Source organism: Megascapheus bottae, chromosome 10 (genome assembly GCF_031878675.1).
Source record: "Megascapheus bottae isolate mThoBot1 chromosome 10, mThoBot2.hap1, whole genome shotgun sequence".
NCBI classification, from domain to species: domain Eukaryota; kingdom Metazoa; phylum Chordata; class Mammalia; order Rodentia; family Geomyidae; genus Megascapheus; species Megascapheus bottae.
Window position 1 is genome coordinate 57333507 of NC_143518.1, and position 24672 is coordinate 57358178.

Sequence of the window (24672 nt, forward strand, 5' to 3'; positions counted from 1 at the left end):
TCGGAATTTTTACTATGAACGTGATCAGTTAGGACTTACAGTTGCTATCAGGTATGTGGTTGTCTTTTTTTTTTTTTTATCTTATCTTGGATGGCTGAGGATTGCATGGAATATGAAGCTAAGATTCTAAGTTTGAAAGAAAGCCAATTATGGAAATTACTAAGTTGTCTTTGGGTCTGCTCACTTATTTTTCTCAGGATCTGTTGAACCGTGTGGAGGATTTCCAACAGCAGAGCCAGAAGCTCCTCTTGGAGGAAATGCCCAGTGCTGCTGAACTGCAGGACTTGCTAGACGTCAGCTTTGAGTTTGATGTTGAACTTCCACAGCTTGCTGAGATGCGTGTCCGTCTGGAACAGGCTCGATGGCTAGAAGAGGTGCAGCAAGCATGCCTAGACCCCAGCTCCCTTACTTTGGATGATATGAGACGTCTCATAGACCTGGGGGTGGGGCTGGCCCCCTATTCAGCGGTGGAGAAAGCTATGGCCCGGCTGCAAGAGCTGCTTACTGTGTCAGAGCACTGGGATGACAAAGCCAAGAGTCTTCTCAAAGCCAGGTAGAGAAGCATGCTTGCATTTTTCTCCCTTGGGGAAGGTTGCATTGGCATTTGGCCAGTGTTCGTTTACTATAATCATGCGTAGATGAAAGAACTGAGCACATGTATGGTTTTGCTTTGAAACTTCGGTAAAGAATATTTTTTTAAATCGGGTACTCGTGGCTCCCACCTGTAATCCTAGCTCCTCGGGATTCTAGTTTGAATGGGAAATCACCATTTAACCACTGAAAATCCTGAAGTGGAACTGAGGGTTACCTGGTAGATCACCAGCTCTGTGCAGAACAGCCCAGGGATAGCCGTCTGTGCTCAAGGCTGGTGCTACTGCTGTTAGGCGTGTCCAGTTCTGTCCCCTACTGAAAGGGGATGGTAAAGCGGTGTTCATGACGGCCAGAAGAGACTCGGGGACCCAGGAATTTTAAAGCAGTTGTAGGGAGGCTCGTACTTAGGGTTAGGTTTTTATATACATGGTTATTTGTAGTTTGACTTGATGTAGGTGAGAGAGCACAAACTTTAGTGACTTAAACACATAGGCCTCATGCTTTTGCTTAGCATTTTTTTCCCACTCAAGACTTGAGCCATTTGAGCCACATTTCCACTTCCTTTTTCTCCCTCCCTCCCTCTCTCCCTCCTTCCTTTCCTTCCTTCCTTCTCTTTCTTTTGCCAGTCCTACAGCTTGAACTCAGGGCCTGAGCGCTGTCCTTGGGCTTTCTCAAGGCTGGTGTTCTACCACTTGAGCCACAGCACCACGTGTGGCCTTTTCTGTTTATTTAGAACTGAGGAATCACACCTGGGTCTTTGTGCATGCCAGGCAAGCACTTTACCACCAGGCCAAACTCCCAGCCCCACACTTCCACCTTCATCATTTTGCTCATTTGTCGGAGATGAATTTCACAGGTTTCTTAATGAAATCCTCCGATCACGCCCTCTTGAGTAGCTTAGGATTATAGATGTAAGCCGTGGTCGCCTGACGGTGACAGATCTTTTTGATCTGGTTGGCAACATACAAAAAAATGTAATTCTGGGTGATAGACATTATTTTGTTATCCTCAAATAATGGTTGTGGAACAAAGAGGGTAGAAAAATCCTGATGCTGTGCTTTAAGCATTGCTAACATGGAAGAATTAGCTATCTTACACAAATGAAAGTTTGTACTTAATGCCATAATAAAGTCAGGCACAACTTAAATTTCCTTGGATTATTTCTTATTTTAAATCTTAGTCATGTAATTACTCAACTTCCTATGTAAAAAGGCTCATTTGCCATACTGAACTTTTTATTTTTGGTCAGTTTGGGGGCTTGAACTCAGCCTGAGTACTGGCCCTGAGCTCTTTTGCTTGAGGCTAGAGCTCTGTCACTTTGAGCCACGTCTTTCTTTGTAGTTTTCTGGTGGTTCATTGAAGATAAGAGTCTCATAGATTTTCCTGCCTGGCCTTGAACCACAACTTTCAGATCTAGTGAACTACTGGTGCACAGCTCATGTTGAATTCTTTAATTTGAAATGATTTGTCTAATTATTGAGAAAGTGAGCTATCAAATGCTGACAAGTTTTGTGTTTGGTTTCCGTAGACCCCGGCACTCCCTGAGCAGCCTTGCCACAGCAGTGAAGGAGATCGAGGAGATCCCCGCCTACCTCCCCAACGGGGCAGCCCTGAAGGATTCAGTGCAGAGAGCCCGAGACTGGCTGCAGGATGTTGAGACACTGCAGGTTAGTTTTATGACGCCCAAAATGTGAAGTAGGAATTGGAAAGCTGTAAGGGTATTACAGTGGTTCTCATCTCACCATTCAAGTCTAGTGTTGACTGAGTCTCTTTGGCCCTTTGGATAGACTCAAAAGCTGTATCCTGACCAGCTATCCAGTTATTTAAAAGCATAGATCATTGAGTCATCCCTTTCTGGGAAATGAGAACTTATTCCATAACAAACAAGTCTTGCTTTGCAAATTGAAGGAAAGTAGCCTAATTGAACTTATGAGAGGAGGTATATATATTTTTTTTCCTTGTGGGTCATGGGGCTTGAACTCAGCCTGGGCATTGTCCCTGAACTCTTCAGCTCAAGGCTTCTGCTCTACTCTAGAGACAAACCTCACTTTCCGTTTTTCTGGGGGTTAATTGGAGATAAGAGTCTCAGGTTCTTTGTGCCCGGCTGGCTTTGAACCTTGATCCTCAGATCTCAGCCTCCTGAATAGCTAGGATTACAGGCGTGAGCCACCATGCCCAGCAGGAGGTATACTTTTTAACACTTTGTTATTTTTTTTGTTGGATTGGCATTGGAGGTCAAGCGTAGTAGACATAGTAAGTCTCATTATATGATAGCACACTTAAAGTAGGCCTTGTACAGGCCCAGACTTTCATTAAGCAACCTCCCAAACTTAGTTTTTTAGTAATATTCAGAGTGATTTGTCATGTAGTATTTTTGGCCTTTTGCCTGATGTTAAACTTAGTGACTTGCATGTAAGTTTACAAAGAGAATTAAATTCACTTGTAGCCTTATTTAGATACAGAAAGTCTACTTTTTTAAAATGCTGATATCAGGGCCTGACTTGAGGTTAATGCATTGTCCCTTAGCTATTTCACTCAAGACTGATATGCTCTACCATTTGAGCTGCAGCTCTAGTTCTGGCTTTTTGTTTGATGGTTAATTGGATATAAAAGTCTCACAGACTTTCCTGCTCCAGGCTAGCTTTGAACCAGGATCTTAGATCTCAGTCCCTTAAGTAGCTAGAATTATCGGTGTAAGCCATCAGCCCCTTCCTCCCCAGTTGTTTTTCTAATTCAGTATCACACCTTGCACTGAATTATTATATCTTTTTAAACTGTACCCCTCCTCTTTTCCTCCTTCAACTGTTCAGAATAGTTATTCTGTGGTATATATTCTTCCTTTTTTTTTTTTTTATTGCCAGTCCTGGGCCTTGAACTCAGTCTTAGCACTGTCCTTGGGCTTTCTCAAGGCTAGAGCTCTACTACCTGGGCCACAGCAACACTTCCGGCTTTTTTCTATGTAAGCGGTACCAAGGAATTGAACCTGGGTCTTTGTGCATGCTAGGCAAGCACTCTACCACTAGGTCAAACTCCCGGCCCCTATATTCTACCTTTGGGGATTGTCTGGTTAGAGTTTCTCATTGGAGTTAGTTTCAAAGCCTATTAGACTCAGTAGTTAAGTATGGATTCAGTAGTTAGTAGTGGATTCAAGTTGAATATATTGGATGAAAATAGATGTAAATGTTGGGCAGTTTTTTGTTGTTGTTGTTGTTGTTGTTGTTTTCGGTTTTGGTTTTTTTGTTTGTTTGTTTGTTTGTTTTTTGCCAGTCCTGGGCTTTAGCTCAGGGCCTGCGCACTGCCCTTGGACTTTCTTAAGGCTAGAGCTCTACCACTAGGCCAAACTTCCAGCCCCATTGGTCTGTATTGTTTACTTTCTATGGCACCTCTCTCCTGAGCTCTGCCATTTTTCCATTGTGTTAGAGCAACTGGGGAATTTATTCCCTATAATATATACAGCCTTTATTCTCATTCCCATTTGCCTTTATTTTCAAATTTTTACAGCATAACCAGCAGTCCAGGAGTAGAATTACCTGGAATTTTTTTTTTTAATACCAGTTCCAGGGCTTGAACTCAGGGTCTGAGCACTGTCCTTGGGCTTTTTCAAGGCTAGATCTCTACCACTTGAGCCACAGCATCACTTGCGGCTTTTTCTGTATGTGGTACTGTGGAATCGAACTTGGGTATTTGTGCATGCTAGGCAAGCATTCTACCACTAAGCCAAACTCTTGACTCCTACCTGGGAACTTTCAAAAGTTGCACATTTATGGATTTGTTCCCTAGCCTACTGAATCAGAGTATTTGAGCATAGAACTGTTTTAATGCTTTGGGGATGATTCTTTTTTTTTTTTTTAAATTAAAGAATTTAACATAGATTTTTACACCATATTTCAAATGACATGTTTAACAAACCAAGTGTTCAAGAAGGGACTCTCTCTATATAATCACTGGCACTTAGTTTTTAGAACATAATCAAAATTAGGCTAAAGGTTTGTATATTTTATTTTGTTTTGTTTTCTTCTAGCGGCTTTATTGCTTTACGTTTCATACTTAAGTCTTTAGCCCATTTAAGTTGATTTTTTTTTATTAAATAATTTATTAACATTATTTTACATCATATTTCAAATGACTTATTTAACAAACAAGTATTGGGGGTGATTCTTAAAGGTGGCTTAAAGCTTAAGGGCCACTGTGTGTTCTCAATTTAGTCTCCTGAATAGGTCATTATTGGTGTATGCATTGGAGTAAGCAATAAATTTGGCGGGGTGGGGGTTCGGAAATGGGAAGATGGAGGCTTGATATGTTGTTTTAGTAGACCCAGAACTTTTATACTCCCTGCCTTAGCTTCTTCTGAGTGCTAGGACTTTTCTTTTTTTTTTTTTTTTTTTTTTTTTGGAGGTGGGGCGTTGGTTGTGGGGCTTGGACTCTGGGCCTGGATTCTGTCCCCGAGCTCTTCAACTTGAGGCTACCACCCTGCCTCTTGAGCCACAGCACCATTTTTAGTTTTCTAGTGGTTAATTGGAGATGAGTCTCATGGACTGGCTTTGTACCATGATCTTCAGTTCTCAGCCTCCTGAGTAGCTAGGATTACAGGCATGAGCCACCACACCTGGCTAGTGCTGGTTTTTTTTTTTTAGGAGTGTGAGGAGTGGATTTAACAAAGGGGCCATAGCATACCTCATGAGTCTATGAGGACTAGATTCTCTTGCTGTAAGGGGAACAGTATTGCAATCTAATTGGTTCATTGCTGTGAGTTAGTATTGTTGTCATTATTTATTATTTGCCAGTCCTGGGGCTTGAACTCAGGACCTAGGCACTGTCCTTGAGCTTTCTCAAGGCTTGTGCTCTACCAGTTGAGCCACAGTACCACTTTCGGCTTTTTCTGTGTATGTGGTGCCAAGGAATCAAACCCAGGTATTCATGCATAATAGGTAAGCACTCTACCGATAGGCCAAACTTCTGGCACTGAATTATCTTTTTCAATAAGTGGTTTAATTTTTCCTAATTTATCAGGCTGGAGGACGTGTGCCAGTGTTAGACACACTTGTGGAACTTGTTGCAAGAGGCCGAGCAATCCCAGTACATCTGAATTCTCTGCCAAGGCTGGAAATACTGGTAGCTGAAGTCCAGGTTTGGAAAGAATGTGCTGCGAGTACATTCTTGACTGAGAATTCTCCATATTCTCTCTTAGAGGTAAGTTTGCAACCAGCTCTACTGCAAGAAATTAGATCCTCCTACCTTGGAAAAACATGTAGGCCATCATCTTCAGGTGGCATCTTGCTAGGTCTGTCTATGGTTTGTGAGTAGTTACAGCAACTTTTAAATTTTTTTCTGGATACATTTTAGGATATGTGTATTATTGATTGAAATAACATTTTTTTCTATTGTGTGAAATTGTCTATTGATTGCTTCGCCTTGTTTGACTACCTGCATTTGATTGATCTTTCTTTCCACCCACTTTTCATAAAAATGCTTTAGCTATACCTCTTTTTTTGGGGGGGTGGTAGTGGTGGAGATTCCTAGGCAGGCCTTGTGTACTTGCTAGGCAACAATCTCAGCCTTTTTTGCTTTCAGTTTTCCAAGTGTAGAGTCCATGTTTCTGCCTCATCTGTCTTCAGACTGTCTTCCTTCTACCTCTGCCTCTTCCACAGCTAGTAATCCTAGCATGGACCACTATGAACTCTAGCTGCACCTTTTGTAATTTCTATAAAAAGGCTGGTTCTTTTTTTTTTTTTTATTGTAATTAGTAAAAGGGTTACATGATATTTGCCAGATAGAAGGTGCATTAATTCACATACATTGATACCCTTTCACATGTCTTGGTACCCATTTCCCTCCCCCCCCACACCCCCAAAAGGCTGGTTCTTAAAACAGTTTTTTTTTTTTTTTTTTTTTTGCCAGTCCTGGGGATTGAACTCAGGTCCTGAGCACTGTCCTTGGGCTAATTTTTTCTCCTCAGGGATAGTGCTCTACCACTTGAGCCACACCACCACTTCTGGCTTTTCTATGTATGGGGTCTCTGTGCATGCTAAGCAAGCACTCTACCACTAGGCCAAACTCCTAGCCCCTTAAAACATTTTTTTTTTTTTTTTTTTTTTAATATCACTGGAAACTGTCAGGCCTGCCTGCCTGCTTGTTTTCTATCCTTCCTCTTTTTCTTTCCAACCTTCTTGTGAGTCTTCTGGCCTCAGAGCTGTGTTTCAGAGAAAAAGTTGGTTCAGACAAGTACATCTGTCCTGTCCTTAGGCTTTTACTCTGTTTTCTCTGAAATTGCCTTTACTAGTGGTTGTGTTTCATCCCCCATTAGGTGCTGTGTCCTCGTTGTGATATTGGCCTTTTGGGATTGAAAAGGAAGCAGAGAAAGTTGAAAGAGCCCTTGCTAAACGGGAAGAAGAAAAACACCAAATTAGAAAGTCTGAGTGATCTGGAGAGAGCTTTAACTGAAAGCAAGGAGACTGCTGCAGCTGTGCGTAGTAGGAAGTTTTTCTTCTCATTTCTCTTTTTTGGGGGAAGAATATTTTTAATCCTTTGGCTTTATAGGAATATTGGCAAGGAAAACAGAACAACATTAAAAAGTAATGGATACCAAAACTAGTGAGGTATTGCTCTAATAAGTCTCTGGGTTCAATCTCTGGCACTGTGAGATTGAAGTGAATGAATGATACCTTTAGGACCTGATGTGGTGGCACACACTATAATCCCGGGTCTTTAGCAGGAGGTCATATTATAAGATCTTGCATGGCAGGGTGTGAGTAGGGATTACACCTCCAGAATACAAGCAGAAAAACCTCAGTAGTATGTGGGATTCTTTTTTTTTTTTGGTCAGTCGTGGAACTTGAACTTTCTGGTGATTAGAGATAAGAGTCTCAGGGACTTTGTAGTGCCTGGGTTGGCTTTGAGCTGCAATCCACAGATCTCAGCCTCCTGAGTATGTGGGATTCTTGTGAGTGGTTCCCTTGTTGGTTGAATGCACCAAGTTTGAGAAGTGAGCCATCTAGAGAATGCCTTAGTGAGCACAGTGTCAGGAAAGGGAAAAAAATAGCAATAGCTGTGTGATTACATTTTGGGGTGGGGGGGCAGTCATGGAGCTTGAACTCAGAGCCTGGGCAATGTCCTTGGGCTTTCTCAAGGTTAGAGCTCTACCACTTGAGCTACAGCACCATTTTTTCTATTTTATGTGGCAATGAGGAATTGAACCTGGGTCTTCATGCATGCTAGGCAAGCACTCTATCAGTAGGCCAAACTCCCAGCCCCATGTTTTTTCTTTTGATATGGGGTTTTGAATGTTTTTAATGACGCAGTGTTGCCTGTTGTAGAATAAGCATGTAGTTTGTGTTACATAATGAATGCACTGCTGGGTGTTGTGTCACCTTAAAAGCATCATGGGTTTTGCTTGCACGGCTGACACAGTCACAGCATTGTAGATAGTATAATCCCAGCATGATGGTGCTAGTGTGTGTGGTCCATTGTTGGCCAGAAAGTCAAGATGCAGTACCTGTGGGCAGAACTAGAGTGAATGCTTTCATCCCCTATCTGTTCTTTTGTAGCTGCCTGCCCTCTTGTGATTGACAAGGACTTGCCTTGAGTTATACATGTAGTTGTAAATTTTTTTGTTCTCTTTTAGAGTACATTTGTATAATCTCTAACAGAGATTATCACTTTAGTTACAGCTCCAGTTCTGCCTTTTTGTTGGCTCATTGGAGATAAGTGCCTCATAGACCTTCCTGCCTAGTCTGGCTGAGATCCTCAGATCTCAGCACATCTTGAGTAGATAGCTTGGATTATAGATGTGAGCAACCAGTGCCTGGTGTCATTCTACATTTCTAATATAGCTATTTTAGTTTACTTATATTACTATGTTTGGTTCATACTTGTAAAGACGAATTGAGAATTAGGGTTCTGCTCCCTTAAAATATAGATATGTCTATCTGAAACCTTGCATGTGATATCTAATCTATGTCCACTTAGTTCATGGGCCTCTGGTTTAAGAACTTGATCTTGATTATGGTAAAACCCTCCAAGGTCATTTATTTTTGTTTTCTCTTTCTAAGCTATAGGAAAGGTATATTGTCATCAATATCTATATTATTACTGAAGATCACATTCATCTACTAAAAATAAGTAAATTTTATTTTATTCATTGGTTTTGTCAGTTCTGGGGCTTTAACTCGGGGCCTGGGCACTGTCCTTGGGCTTTCTCAAGGCCTGTGCTCTTATCACTTGAGCCACAGCACCACTTCTGGCTTTTTCTCTGTATGTGGTGCCACTCTTCCACTAGGCCACGCTCCTGACCCCTCACTTGTGGATCTTTCTGGCTAGCCCATGTCCCTTATTTATACATTTTTTTTCTTCCTCAGTCCAACAGGTAATGGAGAATTCATTCTGGCCTTAACATGGGATGAAGTAGGTCTGAAGTTGGCAGATGTGATTAATCGGAGGTTTTTTGTTTTTGTTTTTGTTTTTTAATTGTGGCAAATTAATGTTTTAAGCATTTGGGAAAGGAAAAGTTCTATAGACCTATAATGTAACCCACCTTCTGTGGATTTGTTCTCTCACTGACATGTTAGAATTTAACAGTCTAGCTTTTTGTTGGATGTCTAGTTACACTGGACATTGAGTTTAAGATGTTGGTGGCTGACATAGCTGTTTGAGTGTGGCACCTTTAGATTGCTTTTACTTCATGCTACATTATGAATAAGATAGGGATGTTGGCCTGTTTATTTACTGCATGCCTTGAACATGCAGTAGGTGCTTAGACTGCTCATGTCATGGTTCCATTTATGTACTGCTTGCAAATGGTGTTTAGAGGAATATGTTCAGTGTCACTCCAGATTACAACTACACACTTGCTTCTATTTATGGGTTTCCTTTCCTAGGACTTGCCTCTTTGCCTTTGCACTAGTGGTTTTTTAGAGAGAGAGAGAGAGGGAGAGAATGTAAATACCTAGCAAAAGTGGTTTCTGATTCTTTCACAAGGATCCAGTCTCATTACCAGTAGTGTGAGATGGAAGGCCTTTAGCGGTGCAGAGTGCTGAGAGAAGTGGACTACCATGTGTAGTATCTGCTATAAGAGGACACAAATGCTAATAGAACTGAAAACAAGTGGAAGGACAAAAGCAAGGTACAAAAAGCCAGTACATTTCCTAGCGGGGAGGTGTCTGTGTGTGCGGTGCTGAAGGCTAAGCAGGCACTGCACCATTGCTAGGCCACGCAACACGTGTTCTGCCTCTGCCTCATGGCTTGTCGGGGCAGATGGCGCAGGCACGGTTGTCAGTTCTGGTTTGTGCCCGTGGAGATTTAGCTGTGTTCCACCTGTACAGCTTAGTATGAGTCGGAGCTGGATCTGTGCACAGCCCGTGCTCTGAAGCGCGGCCATGGAGTCTGGGGGAAGCTGAGATCTCTGTGGCGCCATTCTTGACAGTCACTTCTTGTCTAGATGACAGCACTTGGGGAAGCTCGCCTGAAGGAAATGGAAGCTCTGCAGTCGCTCAGGCTTGCCAACGAAGGGAAACTGCTCTCACCGGTCCAAGACATGGAGGTGAAAGTGTGTCTGTGTCAGAAGGCCCCGGCCACTCCAATGATCCAGTGTGAACTCTGCCGGGATGCTTTCCACACAAGTTGTGTGGCCGCACCCAACATCCTGCAAAACCCCCGTATCTGGCTTTGTCCCCACTGTCGGAGGTCGGAGAAGCCCCCATTAGAGAAAATTCTGCCTCTGCTGGCCTCCCTGCAGCGCATCCGAGTCCGCCTCCCCGAGGGAGATGCACTTCGGTACATGATCGAAAGAACCGTGAACTGGCAGCGCAGAGCCCAGCAACTGCTTTCGTCAGGGAATCTCAGATTTGTGCCCGACCGCGCGGGCTCTGGACTGTTGTACAGCAGACGGCAGGCCTCCACGGGACAGGGATCAGAGACCAGCAAGGTGAGCCTGGACTTGGCAGGCCCTTGGCGCTTGCACAGCTCTGAGCTTTTCTCCAGGTCCTGGACGGGCTTTCTGGTGTGGCAGTTCCCTTCGTGGCTGCCCTCATTACCACCTGTCTCACTTCCCACTTTCGGGCCAGCCATGGATACCATGGCCTTGTAGCTTGTTTTGCTCCTGGTACTCAGGAGCTGTTTCCTAGCGGCTCTTCCTGCCTCTACACCTTTTGCTATGAACAGGTAATTTTTTCATTTGTATGTGTATTAACCTGTACATACATGTATTTTAAAGTTACACTCAATTGAGCATCTTTTTCCCTTTCTTGCTCTCATGTAAGTAATGAAGAAAGGGACACAGCTTCTTGCATTCTGTGTTCCTAGCCTTTGAAGAGTAGTCTTCGGGAGTGTTGAAGTCCTGTGTTTTTCTTCAGAGCAAACCATCTGTGGTCCCACTGCTACACCAGAGCAGTTTTGCTCTTCTGTTCATGACTGTAGAAAAATAATCTTAGTTTTTGGTCCGTCATGGAGCTTGAATTCTGGGCCTGGGCGCTGTCCCTGAGCTCTTTCTTCAGCCCAAGGCTGCCGCCCTACTCCTTGAGCCACAGCGACACTTCTGATTTTCTAGTGGTTAATTGGAAATAAGAGTCTCATGGACTTTAGTGCCTGGGCTGGCTTTGAACCCCAGTCCTCAGATCTCAGCTTCCTGAGTCGCTAGGAATACAGGTGTGAGCCACCACACCCAGCACATTCCGTCTTTTTCTATTGATATTCAGTTGTTTTCTAGTTCTGGCTGGGATTTGAATACAGGATCTTGATGTGCTATCCTTGAGCTTTTCAGGTCTAACACTCTACCACTTGCTCCACAGCTCTGCTTCTAGGTTTTTTGTTTTGTTCTGTTTTGTTTTTGTTTTTGTCATGGGGCTTGAACTCCAGGCCTGGGTGCTGTTCCTGAGCACTTCAGCTCAAGACTAGTGCTCTACTACTTGAGCCACAGTGCCACTTTTGTGCCTGGGCTGGCTTTGAACTGTGATCCCCAGCCTCCTGATTAGCTGGGACTACAGGCCTGGGCCACTGGCATCCAGCTTCCAGCTTTCTTTGGGGGGGGGGGGTAGTTAGTAGGAAATAAAGAGTCTCATGGACTTTCTTGCCCAGGCTGGCTTCAAAGTGCAATTCTCAGATCTAAGCCTCCTGTGCACTACCACTGGTGCCCAGCTTTTTATTCAGTTTTACTAAGCTGGGCATACATAGTAGCCATCCCTATGGACTCAGCCACACAGGAGGCATTCATAGTCGGGTCACTTGAGCCTAGGCTGATCAGCACAGAAGATGCTGTCTCAAAAGAAAAGACAGTCCCTCAAAAGTTTAAGCTGGAGATTTACCAATGAGAGAGCACTTTCCTAGCATGTGCTTGGCCCTTTGTTCAAAACAGCACTGTATAGAGAAGGCAGGGGAGAGGCATAGAGTCACAGGTCTTTGTGCCATATGAACACAGACCTAGAAATTAAATGCTCAGCAGATTGGAGAAAAGAGCCAAGCAGTGGCCTCTTGTCATATTTCTTGCCAGGTTTTGCTTGATGTATAACAGATGTATATGCTGCGTTGATGAACTGTGGCTGTTTAGGCAGCCCTACATCAAGTCGCTATCTTCTTTATCCAGGGAATTCAATCTTGTTAATGTAGGGAAAGGATACAGTGGTTAACTAAGTTAGGGTCAGAGAGCTGTTCCTCTGATTGCTTAAGGGTACCTGCCTGGGTTCTCATTATAATCTTCAACAAGGGTGAAAAGGTTACGATCTCTTAGCACATAAAGAAAAATGACTTATTTCCTATTGATTGTCACCTCTCTGAAGTCAATTCAAATAAAGCTGGGAGGATGAAAATTTGGCCAGTTCTCAGATATGCCAAGGGGCTTACTTCCATTGGAGAAAGCAAGTGTGTTTTTCTAGTTGCTTGTTAGATAAGTTACTTTTGGTGGGCTGGTAGGAGCCTGTTCATTCCTTTAAAAAAAAAAAAAAAAGCCTTGCTAGAAAATGTTTTTTATTCCATTAGGTTTCTCAGCCTCCTGGTACAACGTCCTTTTCCTTGCCTGAAGATTGGGACAACAGAACCTCATATTTACACTCTCCCTTCTCCACTGGACAGAGTTGTGTCCCCCTCCATGGTTTGTATTTTATTTATCAATGCTGCCATCTTGGGGCCAGATAGTAACAAGCTATCTTTGTCCTAAATGATTGGGTACCAGAGAACTCTATCCTTAAGTGTAGGACAGTGTATGTTTGCTGCATTGGGAAATGACAGGGTCATATATAAATGTTTGTGGTACAAAAGAAAAGAGGTCCAGAAGTTTGGCCTAGTGTAGAGTGTTTGCCTAGCATGCTAAGACCCAGGTTCGATTGCTTGGTACCATATACATAGAAAAAAGCCGGAAGGGGTGCTAAGGCTCAAGTGGTAGAGCTCTGGCCTTGAGAAAGTCCAAGGACAGTGCTCAGGCCCTGAGCTCAAGCCCAGGACTGGCAATAAATAAATAAATAATAAAGAAGAGAGGAAGGCCATCTCCATTGCATTCTGGACGAATGGACTCATCTGATACAGAGTCATGGACTCCCTTTTTTCAATCCTCCCCCCTCCATGTTTTTAGTGCCAGTCCTCGGTCTTAAACTCAGGGCCTGGGTAATATCTCTGACCTTTTTTGCTCAAGGCTAGTATTGTACCACTTTAGCCACAAATCCACTTCTGGCTTTTTGGTGTTTAAATAGAGATAAGAGTCTTGGAACTTTTCTGCCTGGGCTGGCTGTGAACCAGAATCTTTAGATCTCAGCCTCCTGAGTAACTAGAATTATAGGTATGAACCACTAGTGTCCACGGTAGTTGTCTTTTTTTTTTTTTTTTTTTTTGGCCAGTCCTGAGGCTTGAACTCAGGGCCTGGGCACTGTCCCTGGACACTTTTTGCTCAAGGCTAGTACTCTGTTCCTTGAGCCACAATGCCACTTCCAGCTTTTTCTGTGTATGGGGTTCTGGGGAATTGAACCCAGGGCTTCGTGCATGCTAGGCAACGCATGCTACCACTCTAGGCCACGCTCCCAGCCCAGTTGTTTTTCTTTTTTCTTTTCTGTTTTTTTTGCTCAGTCATGGGGCTTGAACTCTGGGACTGGGCACTGTCCCTGAGCTCTTCAGCTCAAGGCTACCGCCCTACCTCTTGAGCAACAGCACCACTTCGGTTTTCTAGAGGTTCATTAGAGATAATAGTCTCATGGTCTTTGGTGCCTGGGCTGGCTGTGAACTGCAGTCTTCAGATCTCAGCCTCCTGAGTAGCTTGGATTACGGTGTGAGCCACAACACCTGGCAGTTTCAATTTTTGAGTGGCACACACCTCCTGGCTATATAGGAAGCATAAGTAGGTGGACATACATGAGACCCTATTTTAAAGATGAAGATAGTAAGGGCAGGTGGTGGACCAGGAGCGTGGCTTAGTGGTAGAGTGCTTACCTAGCGTGCCCAAAGCCCTGGGTTCGATTTCTCAGTACCACATATACAGAAAAAGCTGAAGTGTTGCTATGGCTCAAATGGTAGAGTGCTAGCCTTGAGAAAGCCCAAGGACAGTGCCCAGGCCCTGAGTTCAAGCCCCAGGACTGGCCAAAAAAAAAAAAAACAAACAAACATGGCCAAGCATCAAGCCCTGAGTTAAACACAAATACTACAAAAAGCATACAAAAACAAGGCGACAATCTTGTTGAGTATGTTGGCAGTAATCCACATTTGAGACCCACATCCCTTTTTCTCACCAATAAACTCATGAGTTTTGCCTAAAGCTTTGAGATGCTTGGTCCTTACCCATTCCTTCTCAGCCTGGGCCTAGCCATGTGTCAGAACTCCTGTTCTGTGCTGCCAGCCTCATTCTGGACATTCAAGTAAACGTTGTTACAGAGCAGGCACTGTCTCCTGCACTAACAAGGGCAGGGAGAAATTCTGGTGGGATCGATAGTTCCCCAGTAGCCACGGGTCTCTGGCGTTGTAGGTTGGGTATGTGTGTTGGTTTGTGACTCTAGGCACATTGAATGAACCTAACTTGGACTGAACGCAGTGTAAGAAGGAGCAAGGGGAAAGGGGATGAGGGGCATTGTGTGTGCCCCAGGCATTTCACACATTGTACACATTGATGTGCAATGTATGAAACACGCTTTGCTGCCATCACTGTGATGGCTGTGGTCTTCTACAGGCATCAGTCCAGAAGTGAATGAGCTGTTGATGGAAGCCCAGCTGCTCCAGGTATCCCTTCCTGAAATTCAGGAACTTTACCAGACTTTACTTGCAAAGCCAAGCTCTGCTCAGCAAGCTGATCGCAGCTCACCTGTTAGACCGAGCAATGAGAAGGTGAGTGTGCACCAGGTCTGGGGCGGGGGTGCCTGTGTCTGGGCCATGCTTTGTGGTTCTGGTAGGAGAAGATTTGGAATCTTTAATCCACAAAGGGTGCAGACTGGATGTCTCTGCAGCAGGTTGATTTGAGTCCTTTCTAAGTTACGTGGATTTTTCTTGTAATTTCCATGGAATAATAGATGCAAGATTAGTTTTCTCCTTAGGAGAAATACTGCACAGCTGGGTACTTGCTGGTGGTGCGTGCCTGTAGTTTTCTAACTACTTGGAAGGTTTAGCGCAGAGGATTGAACTTTGAGGCCAGCCCAGGGAGAAGAGTTCTTGAGATCATATCTCAGAGATAACCAGTGGCTCAGTTACAGAGCATCAGCCCTGAATTAAAATATTCATATACCAAAAAGAAATGAAAGAAAATATTAATTTGACCTGAAAGGACCTTCTATTGTTAAAAGAATGTCAAAAGGGCAGGGAGCGTACTTAGTAGTAGTAGAGCGCTTGCCTAGCATGCATGCAGTCCTGTACCACATACACAGAAAAAACTGGAAGTAGTGCTGTGGCTTAAATGGTAGAGCACTAGCCTTGAGGAAAGTCCAAGGACAGTGCTTAGACCCTGAGTTCTAGCCCCAGAACTGGCAAAAAAAATAAACATCTAAATAATGTCAAACAAACATACTCCTTATTGTGCAAATAAATGTTTATCCTTTTAAACACACCTAGGGAAAGGGCAGCCAATGTGAGTGAAGGTTGAGAATATTTGTCTTGAAGCTGACCATATTGATGGGTGCTGAGTAAAGTCCTGTAAAGTCCTAAGTACAACGAAGGGTATTGGGCCCTCCTTCTAGGGAGCTACCCGAAGGGTATTGGGCCCTCCTTCTAGGGAGCTACCCACCCATTCCCTGCAGGCTGGAGCCATGTCAGGGAAAATGCTCTGGTAAGGCGGTTACGATAGTTGCTTTTGTTGCAGTCCCACATGGCGTCATGCAGGAGACGGTGCAGCGGTGTTCAGCAGCATGCTTGATCCTGTCGTTGTCCTGTAAGGAGCACTGTAGTGTAGATGCTCAGGACCCTGCAGGTCCTGAGAGACAGACATTAAACACTTAGGTCAGACACAGTTCTCAAGAGAGTTACATTTGCCTGTAGGCCCCGGGGGCAGGTGTGTCAACACGGTGGCCATGTCTCATTCACACATTTTATTTAGCTTTGCAAGTCTAGTAGGAGGCACAAACTAGGCTGAAGTGGAGTTTGTTCCTCTTCCCCAGAGCGACTGCTGCCGAGGGAAACGCGAGGGAAGCGCCAGTCTCGAGAGAAAACTGAAGAGACGCCTGGAAAGAGAAGATCTCTCCAGTGAGCCCTGGGAGCGAGTTCAAAACACGCGGACCCCCAAAAAGAAGAAAAGCAAACTGAGCCACCCCAAGGACATGAACAATTTCAAATTAGAGAGAGAGCGTAGCTATGAATTAGTCCGTTCTGCCGAAACTCATTCCCTGCCCTCAGACACATCCTATTCTGAGCAGGAGGACTCTGAGGACGAAGATGCCATCTGCCCAGCCGTGAGCTGCCTGCAGCCAGAAGGAGACGAGGTCAGTGAGGTTTGGGCCGTAGAGGACATGCTTTCCCTTAACTGACACCCTGTAAGCTAGACCTCACCTCGCTGGGTCTTTCTCTTCTGCTTGTCTGCTTTGAGCCGATCTGAGCGGATTGCTCAGCCCTCCCCTACTGATCTCTGCTCTTAACCATCGTTCCTGGGTCTCATCCCTTCTCTTGAAGAAACTCTCGTTCTTCCCTTTTTCCTTCTCTCGCTCCTCCAGCTTTCACCGTCCCGGCGCTATGGAGGTGGGAGGGTTGCGGATGCAGTGCCCTTTTGCGCACTGCCACTGACTGAGCAGCTCTCAGCCCAAAGCAGTCACGACTTGAAGAATGACTTTGACTCGGTTGCTTTGGCTGGTGGGCCAGCCGCACTCATGTGGCTTAGCTGCAGTGCCAGAGGTCCCAGTGGTGGGCCTGTGGCCGTTGGTGGCAAACGGCCTGAATTTCTTGAGGCTGGCCTGCCCACGTGTGAATGGCATTTTTTCCTCTGAACCCCCCATCTCCCTGCTCTTTGTAACCAGGTGGACTGGGTCCAGTGTGATGGCAGCTGCAATCAGTGGTTTCATCAGGTCTGTGTTGGTGTTTCTCCAGAGATGGCGGAGAAGGAAGACTACGTCTGTGTGCGCTGCACTGGGAAGGACGCCCCAAGCCGAAAGTAAAACAAAACAAATGCCCCCCAGTGTAATTCAGGACTCCAACCAGGAAGGTCTCCTCAAATCTCAGCAAAGCTACAGGACTGGTGCCCGGCCAGCCTGTGCCCGGTGCTATTTCTACTCCTACGGGATCATTTTTCCAGAACTCTTTGAAAAAAAGAAAAAAACAACTAAAAAATTTTTTGACACTTTTTGTATTTTTTCCTTGAGAGCTGTTTGTGGTGTTGAGGTTGAAATGCAGATGTTTTTTTGAAGGTCTCAGCAGTTGGGAAGGCATTGGAGCTGGCACCTTTTCCTGTACAGCGCTGATGTGGTGCCTCCGTCGGGGATTTACCGGCCTACGAGTCCATCTCGCCAGAGGGGCCCAGAAATTCCAGTAACCCCTCGTTGGAGGAATCTTTCTCATTTACTGTTACTACATCCGGGGATTTTAAGTTGTTCACTTTTGGGGGTTTTGTTTGTTTCTTTATCCACTTTTCTTTTCTCTGGTAGACTTAGGTTTATTTATCTGAGCAATAACTTCTATGTTGGTTTCAGTGGCTGGAATTAAAACAAAAACAAAACAAAGTCCCGAACAGTGTGTTGGTGCTTTAGCACGGGCTCATGTAGAAGGCAGATGTCTAGTTTCTGGTGTCACTGATGCACTGTGACGTAAAGAGGACAAACTGCGCTGTAAGTAATCGCCACGGCTGTGTTTTGGCTTTTGCCCTGCCCATTTCTTCTTCTCCTACTCTTTTGGTAGCTTGTATCAAATGTTGCGTTTATATTGTGGAATAAATCCTTGGTCCTAATATAACACTAAATGTTGGTTATTTAGAGCCACTTCCTGCTGCTTCTGTCCAGACAGGCTGCAGACAGTGTGGAGCCCAGGCTCCGAGCCGAGCCTGCCCCCAGGTGTTCTGCAGGCCTGCCCGCCAGTCCTGATTTTCTTCCTTGCATTTTCGGAGGGATTTTCTTCCTCACGAAGTCAGTTTTAGTGTGTCTTATCTGGGGTGAGGGAGGAGTCCCACCAGGCTCAGCCCTCCTCATTGCAGGGGACGAGGTGGAGCTGCAGCTCCATCCCTCCTTTTCTTCTGAGGCCGCTCAGCTCTGCAGTGGAGAAGACGTGTTGGTGATTGAAGACTCTTGCTTCCTTTTTCCTACTCCTGGTCTTACACCTGTTCATTTTCCCTCCATTCTACAGCTGTAAACCAGACAGTGGGAAAACACCAAAAAGTAGTTAAGTGGTGTGGCAAGACTCAGTGTACAGGCCCTTCCAAAGCAGTTCAGGCAACCCAGGCCCCTCAAGGTAGGTCCTGTGGACCTGTGGTAGTCTGGTACGTTGGCCTGGCTGATGGGGGTTTCTGGGGTCAGATGAAAAGAACGATCTTTAGTTGTACAATCGAGTCTTGTCTTACTATCCAGATTCTAAGCCCCACTCTCAGGAAAGGAATAGTGTGCCTGCTGTCCCTATTCTCATCATCCGCCGAGAAAAGCTCCCTGTTCTCAACTTCCAGAAACGTCCAAGGAGGCCCCTTTGGGCAGTGGGTGTGGCTCATGCAGGGCCTGTTTAGGCACTAGTTTTCAACCCCTAGACCACAGAACAAAATAAAATGAAAGCCTTTGCCGGTGATGGCATTTCACTTGTTTGGTGTGAGACCCTCCCCTCCACCCCAGCTTTCCTTCTTCCTGCGTGGATTGTGTCTAGTCCGTGGTTACAGCAGCCTGGCCAGGCATGTGTTTGAACCTTCTCCTCTCTGGCTGGGAAGTACTGGTCCTTTCTACACGGGTTGATACTGAAGTTGGAGCTAGTTTCCCAAATGACATTGCTGGTGAATGACAAAGCCTAAGTTTTTTATTCTGAATTCATCCTACCCTGCATACTGTCAAGTGCACAATGAACAGATAACATTTGCTGTCCATCTTAGGCCTTCTGTTTTGTAGCCAGCACGACTGCAGACCAGTGTATTTGGCCAAAAATGGCATCTCACTGTGTGAGCTGTGAAACCAGGCTGAGCCATACAGAAGCCCACTTGGGCTTCTGCTTCAGTGATCCCGCAGCTGGCTGTAGCTGGGCCACAGTGCTCTCTGAGGACCGTTGATTGCATTTCTCTCCAGATCAGACTGGGGTTTCATGCATAGATTACTGCCTGTGTGAAGCCACTAGGCAAGGGAAAGATCATGTAATTTTGACAAGCTGTAGAGGAGGTTGACTTGTTGGCAGTATTCATGCAGCATCCTGGAGATTGGAACTCATTTTTTCATTTCAGGGTTAACCTCAAGCAGAAGTGCCACTGTGGTGGAGGTTGATATAGACCTAACTGACCCTGGATTTTTCAGCCACATAGAACTTTAGAAACCAAAACCAGAGATCTTGAGACTTTGGATCTACACTGGCAGAATTGGCCGAAATCCATCTAGTTTTCCACCATAAATAGCAATGTGATCTGGGTGTGATGGCATATATCTATGATCCCAACACCTAGGAGACAGGCCAGGTGGGTCTCCAGTTTTGAGTCCAGCCCAGATGGGAAAAAAAAAAGGCAGTGAAACAGTCTGAAAAGCAAAAGGGCATAGCTCAAGTGGTAGGACATTTGTCTAGTATGCTTGAAGCTTTCTTAGTTCAGTTCCCAGTACTTTGAAGTATTTTCCATCAGCTACAGGCAGGCATGCCTGCAATCCTGGCACTGGGAGGCTGAGGCAAGTTCAAGGCCAGCCTGAGATACAGTGACACTCCATCTCTAAATATTAATGAATGAAAGGCATACTGCAATCTGTTAAGCATTAGTTGCTTGATAAGTAGAGTTGGATGGGATTAGATCTTGGCTTCTCTTCATATCTGATACTCTGAAAGCAGAATACCCCTTTTGCAGTGGTTTCTGCCCCTCAATAGTTCTGATGGGTATTTGGAAGTCTGTTAAGATTTGCTTCTGGCTTGGCCCTGACTGGCCCATGGACTGTCCTGAACTAAATTCCGCCTGCTTTTCTCACCATATAACAGACTAGGGTGGATTACAGGTGCTATGCAGTATGATAATGGGGTAGAATTAGGTATTATCTACTGCCAAGCACTAAGCCAGAACTGGTCAACTAGTAGCACGGACATGCTCTACTCTGTGCTAAATGCCAGCCTCTATTAAAGTAGTTTCCCTTTGGGCTGAGGATGGGGCTCCGTGGTGTTCAGCACTTACCTAGCACACGAGGGCCTGGCTTCAACTCTGGCAGTGCCAGAAGGAAGAAGAGGAGGAGGAGGAGGAGGAGGAGGAGGAGGAGGAGGAATTGGTGTGAACAGCCAGAATGTAAACAAGCTCTCACACCTGTAATCTTAGCTGCTCAGTAAGAGGCTGAGATCTGAGGATCACAGTTGGAAGCCAGCCTGGGCAGGAAAATCAGGGGGACTCTGTCCAGTTACCCAACAAAAAGCTGTAAGTTGAGCTGCTGCACAAATGGAAGAGCCTTCCTTGGGGGTGCTGGCGGGGAAGCTAGGGACAGCATCCAAGCCCCAGGACTGGCACCAAAAATCATTTGTTTAACAAATTGCTTGCCTAAGTGGGGCGCTGTGGCTCATACCTGGAATCCTAGCTACTCAGGAGGTTGAGATCAAGGATCAAAGTTCAAAGCCAGCCTGGCACAAAAGGACCTGAAACTCTTATCTCCGGTTAACCTCTAGAAAATGGAAAGTGGGGCTTGGCTCAAGGGTAGGGCAGTAGCCTTGAGCTGAAGAGCTCAGGGACAATGCCCAGGCCCCATGACCCATCCTTCCTCCCCTAAAAAATTGCTTGCCTAGGAACATGCCTTTACATTTTCATCAGTGTAAATGGGACATTCTGAGCCAGCCAACAACAGTGCCCATCCATCTCCCTGTGGGGGTTCTGGCTAATTCCCCAGGTATATTGGCAGTGAGCTGGTGGGTCTGAGTAGAGCTGCCTTGCCATGGAGGAATGGAATGGTGAGATCCCATGGTCTGGATCAGGTGAGTAGAGGCTAGGGCTCTTAAGTCTACTTTCCCTTTGGTGGGAACAGAAAATTTAAAATGACCTTTCTGAGGAAAATGCTATTTGCTCTAAAGTAGAACAAACACTGTAATGCTTGGCAAGCTGAAGAGCCTGTCCTGGCCGGCACTCATCCACTGAGCTCCCTTCGCACACTTGGGATGGGCCATCTGGTGGATATGCTCGGCTGTGACCTCGTCCTGTGTATTCATCACTGGTGGAGGGCGAGGATGAGCCATGCGCCCACTACACGTTCCACTTGCTCTGCAGTGGAGCTCGGGAGCACATGTTACAGGTGGAGGTGGGTGAGAGACAGGAGTCAGTGGTCGTCTAGCCTGGAAGGTGTTCTAAGCTCCCAGGAGAGGATGAAACATGGGCTGGAAAGGAAACATGACTCAAGACGTAGAGTCCCTGCCTAGCAAGCTCAAGGCCCAAGTTCAAACCTCAGTACCACTAAAAACAAAACAAAACAAAAACCCAGCTCTGGCAGTGTCTGGGTCCTCCACCAGTTGTGTCATAGTTGGAGTTGTGTTCCAGTGAGCATTTGCTGTGACCACTGTACCCTTCAGGGTGTAAGAAACATACAACCGTACTTCACAAGTACAGCAGCTAAAAGAGCCAGAATATAACCTGCTGCTCCTAGGAGAGAGTGAGCTGGGCATGAACTGTATTCTGAGGCGCTACTCTGCTGTTTGGGGTTTCTGCAGGCTTCACAACCTTCAGCACTGGTGTGCCTGCTTCACTCTGCCCCCATACCCCCACCCCCCGTTCCTCCTCCACCTTCCCCTTGATTCCAGCCTGCAGAAACAAGGGTGGGTGAATGTGGCCCAGGATTTTAACCTTCAGTTACCAGTCAGTTGTTTGGCCCTGGTTATATATTTTTACCTTTTAGAGAATCCTTGAAATCTTGTTGCTGGCCGTCCCTCCGTGGGTAAGACACCTCAGCAGTCAGCTCCCCACTGAGGCAGGGTGGGTGGCCAGTGCTCTTCTGTGTTCCATGGCGGTGCCTGTCAGACCTCTCTGTGCATCAGACAGCTGGGCAAGCAGAAGCAGGCACAAGTTTCTGATCTTGCAGAGGCCATGGTGGAGTGAGGCCTGCAGTTTGTTTTGGAGTTCCAACTATCTACTGCCCTCACAGAAACTTGGAAGAGCACTTTCACTATTGAGTGATAGGAGCATAATGTCCTGAAGGCAAAGTTGAAGAGGGGTTAGAGAGGAACAAGGCCTTGTGGACATTCAAGTCCTGGGCTCTGCAGCCTGCTCCTTGCATTCATTCATTCAGCACACCTGAGCTAGACTGAAGGGAACTCTGGCTGCCATTCCAGCCTTGGAGACCAGGTGGCACCATTCATTTCCCATAAAGTGCCCGTGGACCCTCTTGCTAAATTCATGTCCTTTCAACCATCCTGTTTCAAGTTGGCCAGAACAAGAGACACAGATTGATCTTAACATTCAATAAAATTGGTAGAGATGTAGCTTCAAGCCTGTGCCAGAAAAGAAAACCCTTGGGTGTACACAGTCTTCCTTTTAATTCAGTCTTCCCATGGATTTAGTTGCAGATTCCGGGGAATAAATATAGAAAAGACAGAGGCCCACTTGGTGCAGCCATCATAATTTCTGAGTTGACTTAGAGTCATGGAGGATGGGGACTAGATGTTGTATTAGGCATTCAGTCGGTGGCAGAGCCAGCCCTCAAGTCCCATGTCCTTACTACATTTTCCCTCGTGTCTCCGCTGGGCCAAACAACTCTGCAGTACTAATTGCCAAATGGTGTTTTAGGATTTTATGCACATTATTCCCCTAGAGCAAGACGAGAATGTGTGCCAGTCCTGGGGCTTGAACTGAAGGACTTCCATTCTCTTCCATTCTCTAAACCTTTTTTGCTCCAGTCTGTTGCTTTACCACTGGAGCCATACTTCACTTCCAGTTTTGGTGGTTAGTTGGAGGTAAGAGTATTGAAAAATCTGTCTTCTCTGGCTGGCCTGGAATTGTACCTCACACCCCAATCAGATTACAGGCATGAGTTTAAATAGTTGGTTTGGAGTTTAAATAAGTTCAAATCAAGACTATTATCCCTGAGGTCGACGAGCCTACATCTCTCCATCCTTGTCCTTGCCTTCGCCATAAAGTGAAGGCTATACCAAGAGTGACTGTTTTTTGCCCAGGAATATAGGGGTGTGTGTCCAAGTATGTATTAGCGGCAATCAGTTATTGGGGTTTTCTTTTTGCTTCTATTGATCTCATGCATTGGAACCATGGGACAGGGCAGGTAAGGTGGGATAATCCAGAGGGGTGGAGGCTGGCCTGGGTACTTTTAATAAGTAACAGAAGAGGGCAGCAGAGAGCCAGGATCCAATCCTTGCCTTTCTAGTTTGCAGAGCCAGGCTAGGCTCTGCAGAGGGAAAGCTGGGTTAGGAAAAGACCCAGGACTACACTGGATTCCTTTGCCCTAAACCAGATGCTAGTTCATCATGAAACTTCCCTTTGGAAGGATATTGGTGTGTAAGCTTGAGACAAAAGCTTAGAACTTGATTATCTATGCCTGACAGAAGCCAGTTCTTAAAACATGATCCTGCTTATGCCCCCAGGACATTGAGCAGTCTGTCCTCTATTCTTAGCTGCCCCAGGTTTTATGGCCCCTCAGACCTTCAGAGCATGGACTCTATCCTGGAGCATGAGGGGTAGCATAGGAAGGACTATGTCCTTGTCCATTTCCAGCTCCACTGGGAAAGCACAGCTATAATGGAACTCGAAGGAAGAGCAGGCTTTGAAGGGTGGAATTTGAATTGTTACTTGAACTAGGTCATTGCCAGACTGTGTGGCCTTGGAGAGAACAGGGGCTGGCACACTTAAAGACAGGATCCCTAGGGGCACGTTCACCTCTTCCCCTCCTCCTGTAATCTTGGCACATCCCCTGTAAACACTACCTAAGCCACTGGCTTCAGTGTAGGTGTCCTGGGGGCAGGCCTTGCTTCCATAGAACCCGTGGATTGTGAGGCTGAGTTTAAGCTCTGCCTCTGTGGATGGATAAGAACGAGAGATGTGACCTCAGGAATCGGTGCTCAGCGTCTGCAGGAATGGCTGGAACAAGCAAGACACACATCCAGGGAGAAGGAAGCCCAGTCTGATGGGATGCCCCTGACTGTGCTTGAGGCTAGCACCATAACTGCCTCCCCCAGATAACGGAAAGTTGTAGCTGCTGATGTAGTCTCCCCAGCATCCATTAGCTGATAAATGCTTTCAAACCTTAGAGAACCGAGGGATTTTTAAAAATGGTACTGGTTCTCTGCCACTTAAGCCACAACTCTCCAGCTCGGCTTTTGCTGGTTATTTGGAAGATGGAATCTAGTAAACTTTTCTGCCTGGTCTTGCCTTGAACCATGATCCTCAGATCATAGCTTCCTGAGTATAGGATTATAGTACCTGCCTCTGTGTGTCTGTGTGTGTCTCATGTATGACAATACTGGAGCTTGAACTCAAGCCCTGGGTACTATTCCTTAGCTCTTTCACTCAAGGCTGTCTGAACCACTTAAGCCACACTGCCACTTCTACTTCATGCTAGGTAACAGTGTCTAGGATTTTTT

The 24672-nt window shown here is 45.7% G+C and overlaps 1 protein-coding gene across 1 annotated transcript in view; it reads left to right on the forward strand.

Moving 5' to 3' along the window:
* Kdm5b (lysine demethylase 5B) overlaps positions 1-17920 on the forward strand; it is a 73572-nt gene extending 55652 nt beyond the window's left edge. Inside the window, exons 19-27 of the mRNA XM_090341413.1 lie at positions 198-553; positions 2120-2258; positions 5602-5781; positions 6896-7054; positions 10025-10510; positions 12556-12667; positions 14723-14877; positions 16137-16457; positions 16986-17920. Of these exons, the coding sequence (XP_090197539.1) occupies positions 198-553; positions 2120-2258; positions 5602-5781; positions 6896-7054; positions 10025-10510; positions 12556-12667; positions 14723-14877; positions 16137-16457; positions 16986-17123 (2046 nt within the window). The 3' untranslated portion in view covers positions 17124-17920. The remainder of the gene's footprint in view (positions 1-197; positions 554-2119; positions 2259-5601; positions 5782-6895; positions 7055-10024; positions 10511-12555; positions 12668-14722; positions 14878-16136; positions 16458-16985) is intronic.
* The last annotated feature ends 6752 nt before the right edge of the window (positions 17921-24672 follow it).